The sequence below is a fragment of the Loxodonta africana genome, chromosome 25, assembly GCF_030014295.1.
Source record: "Loxodonta africana isolate mLoxAfr1 chromosome 25, mLoxAfr1.hap2, whole genome shotgun sequence".
Lineage (NCBI taxonomy): Eukaryota > Metazoa > Chordata > Mammalia > Proboscidea > Elephantidae > Loxodonta > Loxodonta africana.
In genome coordinates, this window is record NC_087366.1 from 52269777 (window position 1) to 52281841 (window position 12065).

General features: G+C 41.3%; 1 protein-coding gene across 1 annotated transcript in view; it reads left to right on the forward strand.

The window, feature by feature from the left end:
- TP53BP2 (tumor protein p53 binding protein 2) overlaps positions 1-12065 on the forward strand; it is an 81090-nt gene that overhangs the window by 35736 nt on the left and 33289 nt on the right. Inside the window, exons 2-3 of the mRNA XM_003410942.4 lie at positions 5036-5183; positions 11719-11832. Coding sequence (XP_003410990.2) covers positions 5036-5183; positions 11719-11832 — 262 coding nt within the window. The remainder of the gene's footprint in view (positions 1-5035; positions 5184-11718; positions 11833-12065) is intronic.

Here is a 12065-nt window from a genome sequence, read left to right on the forward strand (position 1 = left end):
GTCAGTCTGTCACATATAAACTTATATACACCTTACTACATACTCCCATTGACTCTCCCCCTAATGAGTCAGCCCGCTTCCTTCTTCCAGTCTCTCCTTTCGTGACTGTTTTGCCAGTTTCTAACCCTCTCTACCCTCCCATCTCCCCTCCATACAGGAGATGCCAATACAGTCTCAAGTGTCCACCTGATACAAGTAGCTCACTCTTCATCAGCATCTCTCTCCAGCCCATTGTCCAGTCCCTTCCATGTCTGATGAGTAGTCTTCGGGAATGGTTCCTGTCCTGGGCCAACAGAAGGTTTGGGGAACATGACCGCCGGGATTCCTCTAGTCTCAGTCAGACCATTAAGTCCGGTCTCTTTATGAGAATTCGGGGTCTGCATCCCATTGTTCTCCTCTCCCTCAGGAGTTCTCTGTTGTGTTCCCTGTCAGGGCAGTCATCGGTTGTGGTCGGGCAGGCACCATCTAGTTCTTCTGGTCTCAGGATGATACAAGTCTCTAGTTCATGTGGCCCTTTCTGTCTCAGGCTCATAGTTATCGTGTGACCTTGGTGTTCTTCATTCTCCTTTGATCCAGATGGGTTGAGACCAATTGATGCATCTTAGATGGCCGCTAGTTAGCATTTAAGACCCCAGACGCCACAGTTCAAAGTGGGATGCAGAATGTTTTCATAATAGAGTTTATTATGCCAATTGACTTAGAAGTCCACTTAAGCCATAGTCCTCAAACCCCCGCCCTTGCTCCGCTGACCTTCGAAGCATTCAGTTCATCCTGGAAACTGCTTTTGTTCCAGTCCAGTTGAGCTGACCTTCCCTGTATTGAGTATTGTCCTTCCCTTCACCTAAAGTAGTTCTTATCTACTAACTAATCAGTAAATAACCCTCTCCCACCCTTCTTCCTCCCTTCCTCTCGTAACCACAAAAGAATGTGTTCTTCTCAGTTTATACTATTACTCAAGAACTTATAATAGTGGTCTTATACAGTATTTGTCCTTTTGCCTCTGACTAATTTCACTCAGCATAATGCCTTCCAGGTTCCTCCATGTTATGAAATGTTTCACAGATGCGTCACTGTTCTTTATCGATGCATAGTATTCCATTGTGTGAATATACCACAATTTATTTAACCATTCATCCATTGATGGACACCTGGGTTGCTTCCATCTTTTTGCTATTGTAAACAGTGCTGCAATAAACATGGGTGTGCATATATCTGTTCGTGTAAAGGCTCTTATTTCTCTAGGGTATATTCTGAGGAGTGGGATTTCTGGGTTGTACAGTAGTTCTATTTCTAACTTTTTAAGAAAACGCCAGATAGATTTCCAAAGTGGTTGTACCATTTTACATTCCCACCAGCATTGTATAAGAGTTCCAATCTCTCCGCAGCCTCTCCAACATTTATTATTCTGTGTTTTTTGGATTAATGCCAGCCTTGTTGGAGTGAGATGGAATCTCATCGTAGTTTTAATTTGCATTTCTCTAATGGCTAATGATCGAGAGCATTTTCTCATGTATCTGTTAGCCGCCTGAATATCTTCTTTAGTGAAGTGCGTGTTCATATCCTTTGCCCACTTTTTGATTGGGTTGCTTGTCTTTTTTTTTTTTTTTAACTTTTATTGAGCTTCAAGTGAACGTTTACAAATCAAGTCAAACTGTCACATGTAAGTTTATATACACCTTACTCCGTACTCCCACTTGCTCTCCCCGTAATGAGTCAGCCCTTCCAGTCTCTCCTTTCGTGACACTTTTGCCAGCTTCCAACTCTCTCTATCCTCCCATCCCCCCTCCAGACAGGAGATGCCAACACAGTCTCAAGTGTCCACTTGATACAAATAGCTCACTCTTCATCAGCATCTCTCTCCTACCCACTGTCCAGTCCCTTCCATGTCTGATGAGTTGTCTTCGGGAATGGTTCCTGTCCTGGGCCAACAGAAGGTTTGGGGACCATGACCGCAGGGATTCCTCTAGTCTCAGTCAAACCATCAAGTATGGTCTTTTTATGAGAATTAGGGGTCTGCATCCCACTGATCTCCTGCTCCCTCAGGGGTTCTCTGTTGTGTTTCCTGTCAGGGCAGTCATCGGTTGTGGCCGGGCACCAACTAGTTCTTCTGGTCTCAGGATGATGTAGGTCTCTGGTTCATGTGGCCCTTTCTGTCTCTTGGGCTCTTAGTTATCGTGTGACCTTGGTGTTCTTCATTCTCCTTTGATCCAGGTGGGTTGAGACCAATTGATGCATCTTAGATGGCTGCTTGTTAGCATTTAAGACCCCAGACGCCACATTTCAAAGTGGGATGCAGAATGTTTTCATAATAGAATTATTTTGCCAATTGACTTAGAAGTCCCCTTAAACCATGGTCCCCAAACCCCCGCCCTTGCTCCCCTGACCTTTGAAGCATTCAGTTTATCCCGGAAACTTCTTTGCTTTTGGTCCAGTCCAGTTGAGCTGACCTTCCATGTATTGAGTATTGTCCTTCCCTTCACCTAAAGCAGTTCTTATCTACTAACTAATCAGTAAACAACCCTCTCCCACCCTCCCTCCCTCCCCCCCTTGTAACCCCAAAAGTATGTGTTCTTCTCAGTTTATACTGTTTCTCAAGATCTTATAGTAGTGGTCTTATACAATATTTGTCCTTTTGCCTCTGACTAATTTCGCTCAGCATAATGCCTTCCAGGTTCCTCCATGTTATGAAATGTTTCACAGATTCTTCACTGTTCTTTATCGATGTGTAGTATTCCATTGTGTGAATATACCACAATTTATTTATCCATTCATCTGTTGATGGACCCCTTGGTTGCTTCCAGCTTTTTGCTGTTGTGAACAGAGCTGCAATAAACATGCGTGTGCATATATCTGTTTGTGTGAAGGCTCTTATTTCTCTAGGGTATATTCTGAGGAGTGGGATTTCTGGGTTGTATGGTAGTTCTATTTCTAACTTTTTAAGAAAACGCCAGATAGATTTCCAAAGTGGTTGTACCATGTTACATTCCCACCAGCAGTGTATAAAGAGTTCCAATCTCTCCGCAGCCTCTCCACCATTTATTATTTTGTGTTTTTTGGATTAATGCCAGCCTTGTTGGTGTGAGATGGAATCTCATCGTAGTTTTAATTTGCATTTCTCTAATGGCTAATGATCGAGAGCATTTTCTCATGTATCTGTTAGCTGCCTGAATATCTTCTTTAGTGAAGTGTGTGTTCATATCCTTTGCCCACTTCTTGATTGGGTTGTTTGTCTTTTTGTGGTTGAGTTTTGACAGAATCATATAGATTTTAGAGATCAGGCGCTGGTCGGAGATGTCATAGCTGAAAATTCTTTCCCAGTCTGTAGGTGGTCTTTTTACTCTTTTGGTGAAGTCTTTAGATGAGCATAGGTGTTTGATTTTTAGGAGCTCCCAGTTATCTGGTTTCTCTTCGTCATTTTTGGTAATGTTTTGTATTCTCTTTATGCCTTGTATTAGGGCTCCTAAGGTTGTCCCTATTTTTCTTCCATGATCTTTATCGTTTTAGTCTTTATGTTTAGGTCTTTGATCCACTTGGAGTTAGTTTTTGTGCATGGTGTGAGGTATGGGTCCTGTTCCATTTTTTTGCAAATGGATATCCAGTTATGCCAGCACCATTTGTTAAAGAGACTATCTTTTCCCCAGTTAACTGACACTGGGCCTTTGTCAAATATCAGCTGCTCATATGTGGATGGATTTATATCTGGGTTCTCAATTCTGTTCCATTGGTCTATGTGCCTGTTGTTGTACCAGTACCAGGCTGTTTTGACTACTGTGGCTGTATAATAGGTTCTAAAATCAGGTAGAGTGAGGCCTCCCACTTTCTTCTTCTTTTTCAGTAAGGCTTTACTTATCTGGGGCTTCTTTCCCTTCCATATGAAGTTGGTGATTTGTTTCTCCATCACATTAAAAAATGTCATTGGAATTTGGATCGGAAGTGCATTGTATGTATAGATGGCTTTTGGTAGATGATGTTTTTTTTTTTTTTTTTTAATTAGAATTATTTTCACAGGATAAATTCTCACAAGGCAGTTACTCTCTCATATGTTTTGATTTTGTTTGCACAGAGTCTGTACTTAATTGAGATGAATGAACAAAGTTTTACTGATTGACCTTGACCATCAGTAATTTGCTGTTTCACTCAGAGTCGTGAGTGTTGGGATTAAAAAAAAAAAATTTTTTTTTGTAGCTTAATAGGTATGAAAACTTGAATTCTTTAGTAGCCATGTTTTTAAGATACAATGTCTATTTTTACTAGGAGAAAGATTGTTAATGAGTTTTAAATTGAAATCTGCTGTTCTGAAGATTGATGCATTGTAAGGTCCCATGGGTTTAATGTAACAGTCTTTTCTACTTACCAGGGTTGGTGAAGGTTTATGCTTTAGAGTAGTAGATACTTAATTTGATTAAAATGCCTTAGGTTTAGAAATACAATTTTTGACATAGATATTATATGCACATGGTATAAAAATTAGGTTTTCCCCCAAGGCCCATCTCCCATTTCCTATCCCCCACTTCAGAAGCAGCACATGTTGTTACAGTCTTACATATCTTCCAAAAAGTGGTCATGCAGAAACCAGCGAAGTTATGTAATATCCCCAACAACTTCTGGGGTTGCCAGGAAGCCTTACCGTCCGGGGCTGGCTCTACATACCAACAAGTGTAGAAGTACTTGGTAAATAAATAACGTATATAAACACCGTGAGTCGGAATCGACTCGACGGCACTGGGTGGTTTTATATAAAAACTGGTAGAAAAAAATTTGATTTGAACTTTTGTGTGAGCTGGTTTGACTCTGCTCTGAGATCCCAGGGATTCTGCAGGCCTGCTTGTGGGGAAGGGAAGGGACTCAGGCTGGCAGGACTCCAGATCCCTCATCCACTTCAGGCAGAGGAAAGCGATACTGTTCAGTTTTTTACATTTGTGCTTCTAACTGAGGTTTTTATTTGGAGAAAGGAACTGAAGGTGACTAAAAAGTGGAAACCACCAGCGCAGACGGTATTGGTTGGTAACTGTTGTGTTTCCCTCTTTACTTTCAGATGTTTCTTACAGTGTACCTCAGTAACGACGAGCAGCACTTCTCAGAAGTTCCGGTTACTCCAGAGACGGTGTGCCGAGATGTGGTGGATCTGTGCAAGGAGCCCGGCGAGAGCGATTGCCACCTGGCTGAAGTGTGGTGTGGCTCTGGTAGGAGGCCCACGCTATCCTGTGCTGTAGCTACGCCATCGTTGTTATTGGTTTATAGAAGTGGCACTGGGTATGAATGCTACCACATAAAAGGCCATACATAGGACAGGAGGCTGATGTACCAGGTGGAAGCTTCTGGATTGTTACTGTGCGTATGGTCAAATGCGTGATGTTCAAAAGTATTTTTGTATGTTTGTTGTTGTTGTGGTCTAGTCAGTTCCAACTCATGGTGACTCCATGTGTGTAGAGTAGAACTGCTCCATGGGTTTTGTATGTTTAAGCTTGACTTCAGTTAGAAATATGAGGCATCCTGGTTGTTTTTCTAAGTTTTTGTAGGCTTTTAGAGAAAACGCTTCATTGTTGAAGAACTATAGTAGCAGAAGGCAGTGTTGTACTCAGAGACATTATTTTCAGCCTTGAAATCAAGCCCTCATCATAGTTCTTTGGAGCTCTAAAATGAGACAGCCTGCTTTCTTTTTGGCCCTATAGGAGTTTGTAGATGTGAGAGTAATTTTTCATCATTTCTGCCTTGCTCCTACACAGACTGGGTGAACCCCCGCTGTTTCCTTTTCTCCTCTGGGGCGCCAGATGTCCCCAGAGCAGTTACCCACTGTGTTAATTGGGCTCACACCATTCATGATATCTCACTTCAGCTGAGCCCTCGCTTCTTACCAGGCAAATCCTTTTACTCTTCTTTGGTTGAGTTTCATACTGTTGGATGGTGCTCTACGCTTTTTTCCTGAATGACTGACTTCTTTTTTGTTTCTTTTTTGTTAGGAGCCAGAGTAGCCCATGCACATAGAAGCCCAAGTGATCTTTTTAAAATGAAAATTGAATAGTTTTTACTTCCCTGCTAAAAGCCCTCTTTAATGACTTTCTCTTCCACTTAGAATAAAAGCCAGACTCTTTACGTTAAGTTGTGAAGTCCTCTAGATTCATTGTCTGTGATGTCATTTTCCTCCTTGCCCCCATCCTGCATCTTTTTTTCTGTATCTTGAATATGCTCAAGCCTTTCCCACCTTAGAGCCGTTGATGCCGACTGCTCCCACTGCCTGCATCGCTCTCCTTCCAGAGTTCTTCATTGCTGGTTTCTTTTGGTTCCTCGGATTCAGCTGAAGATGTGGCAGTCTGCTTCTGTAAAGATTGCAGCCTTGGAAACCATGTGGGGCAGCTCTGCTCTGTCCTGTATGGTTGCTGTGAGTTGGAATCAACTCCATGGCAATGGATTGATTACCTACTCAGAGAGCACCCTTCTAAAATAGTCATGGAGTTTTCTAGAATCTCATCCTCATTTAATTCTCTGTGTAACATATGACACTGATTTTTTTTATGTTTATTTGTTTATTGCCTCTTTAATCCCTGTAGCCCCAAACACACACATTAGAATGTAAACTCTCCAAGAGTAGCCAAACGAGTTGCCGTGTTGGGTTGACTCCGACTCATGGTGACCCCGTGTGTGTGATAGCAGAACTGTGCTCCATATGGTTTTCAACGGCTGTGTTTTTGGAAGTAGATTGCCAGGTCTTTCTTTCCAAGCACCTCTGGGTAGACTCAAACCTCCCACCTTCTGATTAGTAGCCAAACATGTTAACCATTTGCATCAACAACCATTGGCCGTAGAAGTAGAGATTTTGTCTGTCCTTGTTCATTGCTGTATCCCAGCTCAAGGAGAGTCCCTGAGTGCTCAGTAGATGCTCAGTAAATATTTACTGAATGAATAAACTGATGAACTTCTAGCTACTTCTGGTAGCCTCCTTGCATTCAGCAAATCGCCTTGCTTTATACTTTACTGAGATAATGGAAACCATTCATTGTGAGCTTCCCCAGTTTCCTCCTCTGTACCTCATATTGTATACCTACCCTTTATCCTGATTTTCTTGGAGGAGAACGTATTATTTTTGCCAAGGCTTACTCTCTTCCTTGAGACTTTGATTCCATTCTTTTCGTCTAGTTTCTTTCTCACCTGAATTCAATAACCCATACAACGTGGTGATGAAGTGTACAGGATTTTTTTTCTGATAACTTTTTTAACTTAAAAAAAAAGTAATGATCAATTACACCAGAATGTGTTCTTGTTTGTAAAAAGGAAATAATACAGAGAGAATGGAAGTCTCTCCTCCAAGCCCATCCCCTGGCCCGTCGATGTAATCACGGATGCTTTTAGCATATAACTTTTCAGACTTTTTCTCTGCATTTGTAAATAACTATAGAAATAGTTTTGTGTGTTGTCCCCCCCCCGCCTTTTTATGTAAACAGTATCACACGTATCAGTATACTGCAGCTTGCTATTTTACCTTACACGTAGCTTGGAGATCATTTCAGATTGAGTATATGTGAATCCACATCATTGTTTTTGTTGTTGTTAGGTGCCATTGAGTCAGTTCTGACTCATGGCAACCCCGTGTGACCGGGTGGAACTGCCCCATAGAGTTTTCTAGGTGGTAATTTTTATGGGAGCACATCACCAGGTCTTTCTCCCATGGAACTGCTGTGTGGCTTTGAACTGCCAGCCTTTTGGTTAGTAGCCAAGTGCTTAACCGTTGTGCCCCCGTTGTTTTTAGTTATCACATCAGTTTCTATAGTATGCACGAACTGCAGGTGATCTGTTTCTCTGCTCATGGACACTTACGTTGATTCTACTTTTGCTTTTATAAATGCTGCGGGAAAAATCCTTTCTTTTCTTTTTTAGATCATGTGGAAACCCTGGTGGTGTAGTGGTTAAGTGGTACGGCTGCTAACGAAAAGGTCGGCAGTTCGAATCTGCCAGGCGCTCCTTGGAAACTCTACGGAGCAGTTCTACTCTGTCCCATAGGGTTGCTATGAGTCAGAATTGACTCGACGGCAGTGGGTTTGGGTTTAGATCATGTGCAATCATTTATCTAGGGTGGCTACCAAGAAGTGGGATTGCTTGGTTTCGGTTCACACATATATTGCCAGGTTCCCTTCTGCCAGGCTATATCAGTTATTTCTGAAAGAATTCCTCATCAGCAGTTAATATAGTAATATAACAAATTTTGCTAAACCAATTGTTGAAAAATTATTTTGTTTAAATTTGCATGTCTAATTAGAAATGTGGGTGCCCTTTTTTTTTTTAATTTGTTCACTGGCCATTTGGGTTTCTGTTTTTTCAAATTATTTCTTTATCCTTTGCTCATTTTTCCTTTGCCTTTTCCCCTTTGTTTTTTAGGCATTAAAAAAAAAAAACTATTCTGAATCTTATTTGTGTCTTGTTTAAGAAATCCCCATTCACAGTGCTGTTTTAGAGTTTCTCCTTTTCTCCTTCCTTTCTTCTCTACATTTTGGTCTTTAATCCATTTGGAATTTCTTTTTGTAATTGGTGTGAATTTGGGATTAACATAGTTTTTTCCTAATGGATAATGAGTTTTCACTGCCTTATTGAACAATCTGTTTTGACATGAGTTTTTCATGACCCATGAAATCTGCATGATAATCAATTTAATAAACATACCTGTCACCCCCAAAGTTTCCTTCTGCCCCTTTTAATCTACCTCTGAGGGCTAGTATCTTTCTTTCACCCTAACCTCAGTTCTTCTTAATGTTCTCACTTATTCACCCCCAGCCATACTTGCCTCTTCACTATTTGTCTAAACGCCAGGCCCCTTCCCATTTCAAGGTATTTGCACCTGCTCCTTTTCTGCTGGAATGCTCTTTCCGTAGGTGACCACGTGGTTCATTCTCACATCTTTATGTCTTTATTAAAAAGTTACTTTCTCATTGAGGTCTTTTCTGGTTACTTTGTCGAAGTGACAGCATTTGCTCTGATATTTCCTGTCCTCTTTGTTTTGTATTTCTTATAGTATTGCCATATATTTTAATTATTTATCTTGTTTATTGTCTGTCTTTCCCAAAGGGAAAGGAATTTTTTTTTTTTTGGGTCTATTTTATGTACTGTTACATCTCCAGTGCCTAGAACAGTGCTTTTTGCTCAATATTTGTGGGAAATTTTCATTGCTTAACTCTTTATCCCCCATTCTTCTTTTCTGTTCTCTCCTTCTAGAACCATTATTTGATATATGTTGGATCTTGTCTTCCTATTTTGCACGTGTTAATGAGTCTCTAATTTTTGTTTTAAATCTCTTTATTGTTCTGTGCATCATTCTAGGTGATAGCACAGTTCTATCTTCCACTTTACTAATTTTCTCTTCAGTTGTATCTGATCTGCTATTTAATTTGACCTTTGCATTTTAATGAGTTTTTCATATTTAGGACTTTTTAAGAGACTTACTCAAGTCTGCCTGTAAATTTTGTTGTTGTTATATCGCACTCTGTCCATCCATTTTAATTTCCATTCTTATATTTTCTAAATTATTTATCTTCCTCTTCATGGACTGGAGCCCTGGCTGTGCAGTGGTTAAGCGTTTGGCTGCTAACCAAAAGCTTAGCTGTTCGAATCCACCAGCTGCTCCTTGGAAACCTGATGGGGCAGTTCTACTCTGTCCTGTAGGGTCGCGTGACTCGGAATTGACTCAACGGCTGTGGGTTTTTTTTTCATGGACTGGTGCGGTTCTTTGAGAAACCCAAGCCTGACCTTTTGTCATCACAGGGCCATTAGGACCTGTCTTAGTTACCTAGTGCTGCTGTAATGAAAATGACCACAATTGGGTGTCTTTAAAGAATAGGAATTTATTGTCTCACAGTTTTGGAGGCTAGAAGTAAAAATCAGGGCATCAGCTCTAGGGAAGGGTCCGTCCTTGTCAGTAGTACTTGGAGTTCCTCGGTGTCTGCCTGCTCCCCTGTGTGTGTGTCTCTGTTCATTCTGCCTTTTTCTATAAGACATCTCTCAGAAGTGATTAGGTTTGGAACCCACCCTACGCAGGTATGACCTCATTAACATAACAAAAGAAAACCCGTATTTCTGAATGGGTCCTATTTACAGGTTCAGGGGCTAGGACTTCAACACATATTTTTGGGGGACACAGTTCAATCTCTAACAGGACTCTCGTCCCTAGAGCCCATAAGCAGGCCCAGCCCCCTCTCGGGTAGCCCAGCATGAGCTGGAGGTTACTGCTTTTCCCTTGAGTTCTCCGGAACCTGGGGATTTCTCTTCATTTAATTGGAGTAAAGCTGTGTGCGTTTTCTTTTGGAGGGTCTACTCAGCTATGAGTGTTTCGTTTTTTGGAAGTTTTACTTAGAATTTCTATAGTTTATGGAAGGGGTTTATCTATCAACTCAGTATGCTTTGTTACAGGAACTGCACTTCCTTTGTTGCAACCAAGCAGATTAATTTCAGAGTTAGTTCACAGAATTGGCTGCTGAGCGCCTGGCCGCTCTGCTCTCTGCCCGCGTTGTTTACTTAAGGGACTCAGATAGTGTCTTTGATCCCTGATAGTGCCTTGAGCTTTCTTAGGCCGTTTCCACGTTCTTATATTTAAAATTATACTGACATTACTGGTGTTTCTTTGATTTTATCAGTTGCATCCTCAAGCAGTATGTTTGGTTTTTATATCCTGATCCCTTGAGATTGGGGGAGGAAAGCTCATGATGTGTTATTTCTCCTGAGTTCCCATTTGTTATTTACCTGGGCCCTTCTTTTTGTCCCTAGAAAAGTTCCGACGGTTGGCAGTCTTGCTGGAGGAAGACCAAATACTTAAATTTTCACTATAATAAATAGCCTTTTGTTTGGAAATGGATTGCTGATTTTTAAATATAGTTTTTGAAATTATAATTTAAAAATAGCCTAATAGGAAATAAAGGATCCCTGGTGGCACAGTGGCTAAGAGCTCAGCTGCTAACTGAAAGGTCTGTGGTTTGAACCCGGTAGCTGCTTCATAGGAGAAAAGACCTGGTGATCACCTCCCATGAAGATTAGAGCCGAGGAAGCCCAGTGGGCAGGTCCTGCTCTGTCCTGTAGGGTCAATGTGAGTTGGAATCGACTCGATAGCACACAACAGCAGCAATAGGAAGCAAGAATAGGATATTTAGAAAGTTGTTTTTCTCTTTGCATATTTAGAGAACATTAAGGTTAGAATGGACTTCAGAGACTTTCTGATCTAATTCTCTTAGATTACAGAAACTTTTAGAACTCAAAGAAGTTAAATGGTATGCTTATGACTATACAGCTAGTGGAAACCCCGGTGGCATAGTAGTTAAGAGCCTGCTAACCAAAAGGTTGGCAGTTCTGATCCACCAGGCACTCCTTGGAAACTCTACGGGGCAGTTCTATTCTGTCTTATAGGGTCGCTATGAGTCAAAATCGACTCAAAGGCAACGGGTTTGGTTTCAGTTTTTTATGTAGCTAGTTGGGGACCTGCTGGTTTTGACTCTTGAGCGCTTGACTGCTGGCCCACATCCATTGCTCTTTCCGGTACTTCCCCTGGTTTGACATTGATCGTATGTATGGAAATCGTGATATTTCATTTTCTAAGAATTGTTTTAATGAAAAAGAATTTCTGAGATGATGCTAAGTGTTTGCTGTATTTGTAATGAATAATTTGCATGAAGCGTAAATGGTAAATGATACATTTGTCTTTGCGTTCTCTCATCCAATGATGTGATTTCAATTTGTTTCTTCTAGAACGTCCAGTTGCTGAGAATGAGCGAATGTTTGACGTTCTGCAGCGATTCGGAAGTCAGAGAAGTGAAGTCCGCTTCTTCCTCCGTCATGAACGGCCCCCTAGCAGGGACATCGGTATCTAGTGCTTTATGGATCATCACAAATACTTGAGCTGGTGTTTTGTGCAGTGGAGTAGTTGGGGCAGAGGTGGTGTGGCATCAGGAGGCAGGTGGTTTGAGGGGTGAGTGAAGGAAAGGAACCAGAAGCCGTGAGGATAGAGTCGACTCTCAGGGGAGAGGAAGGTGAATAGCTTTGTTTTGTCTGACATGGAAGAACTTTGACAGGTGTTTTTTTTTTTTTTTTTTTTT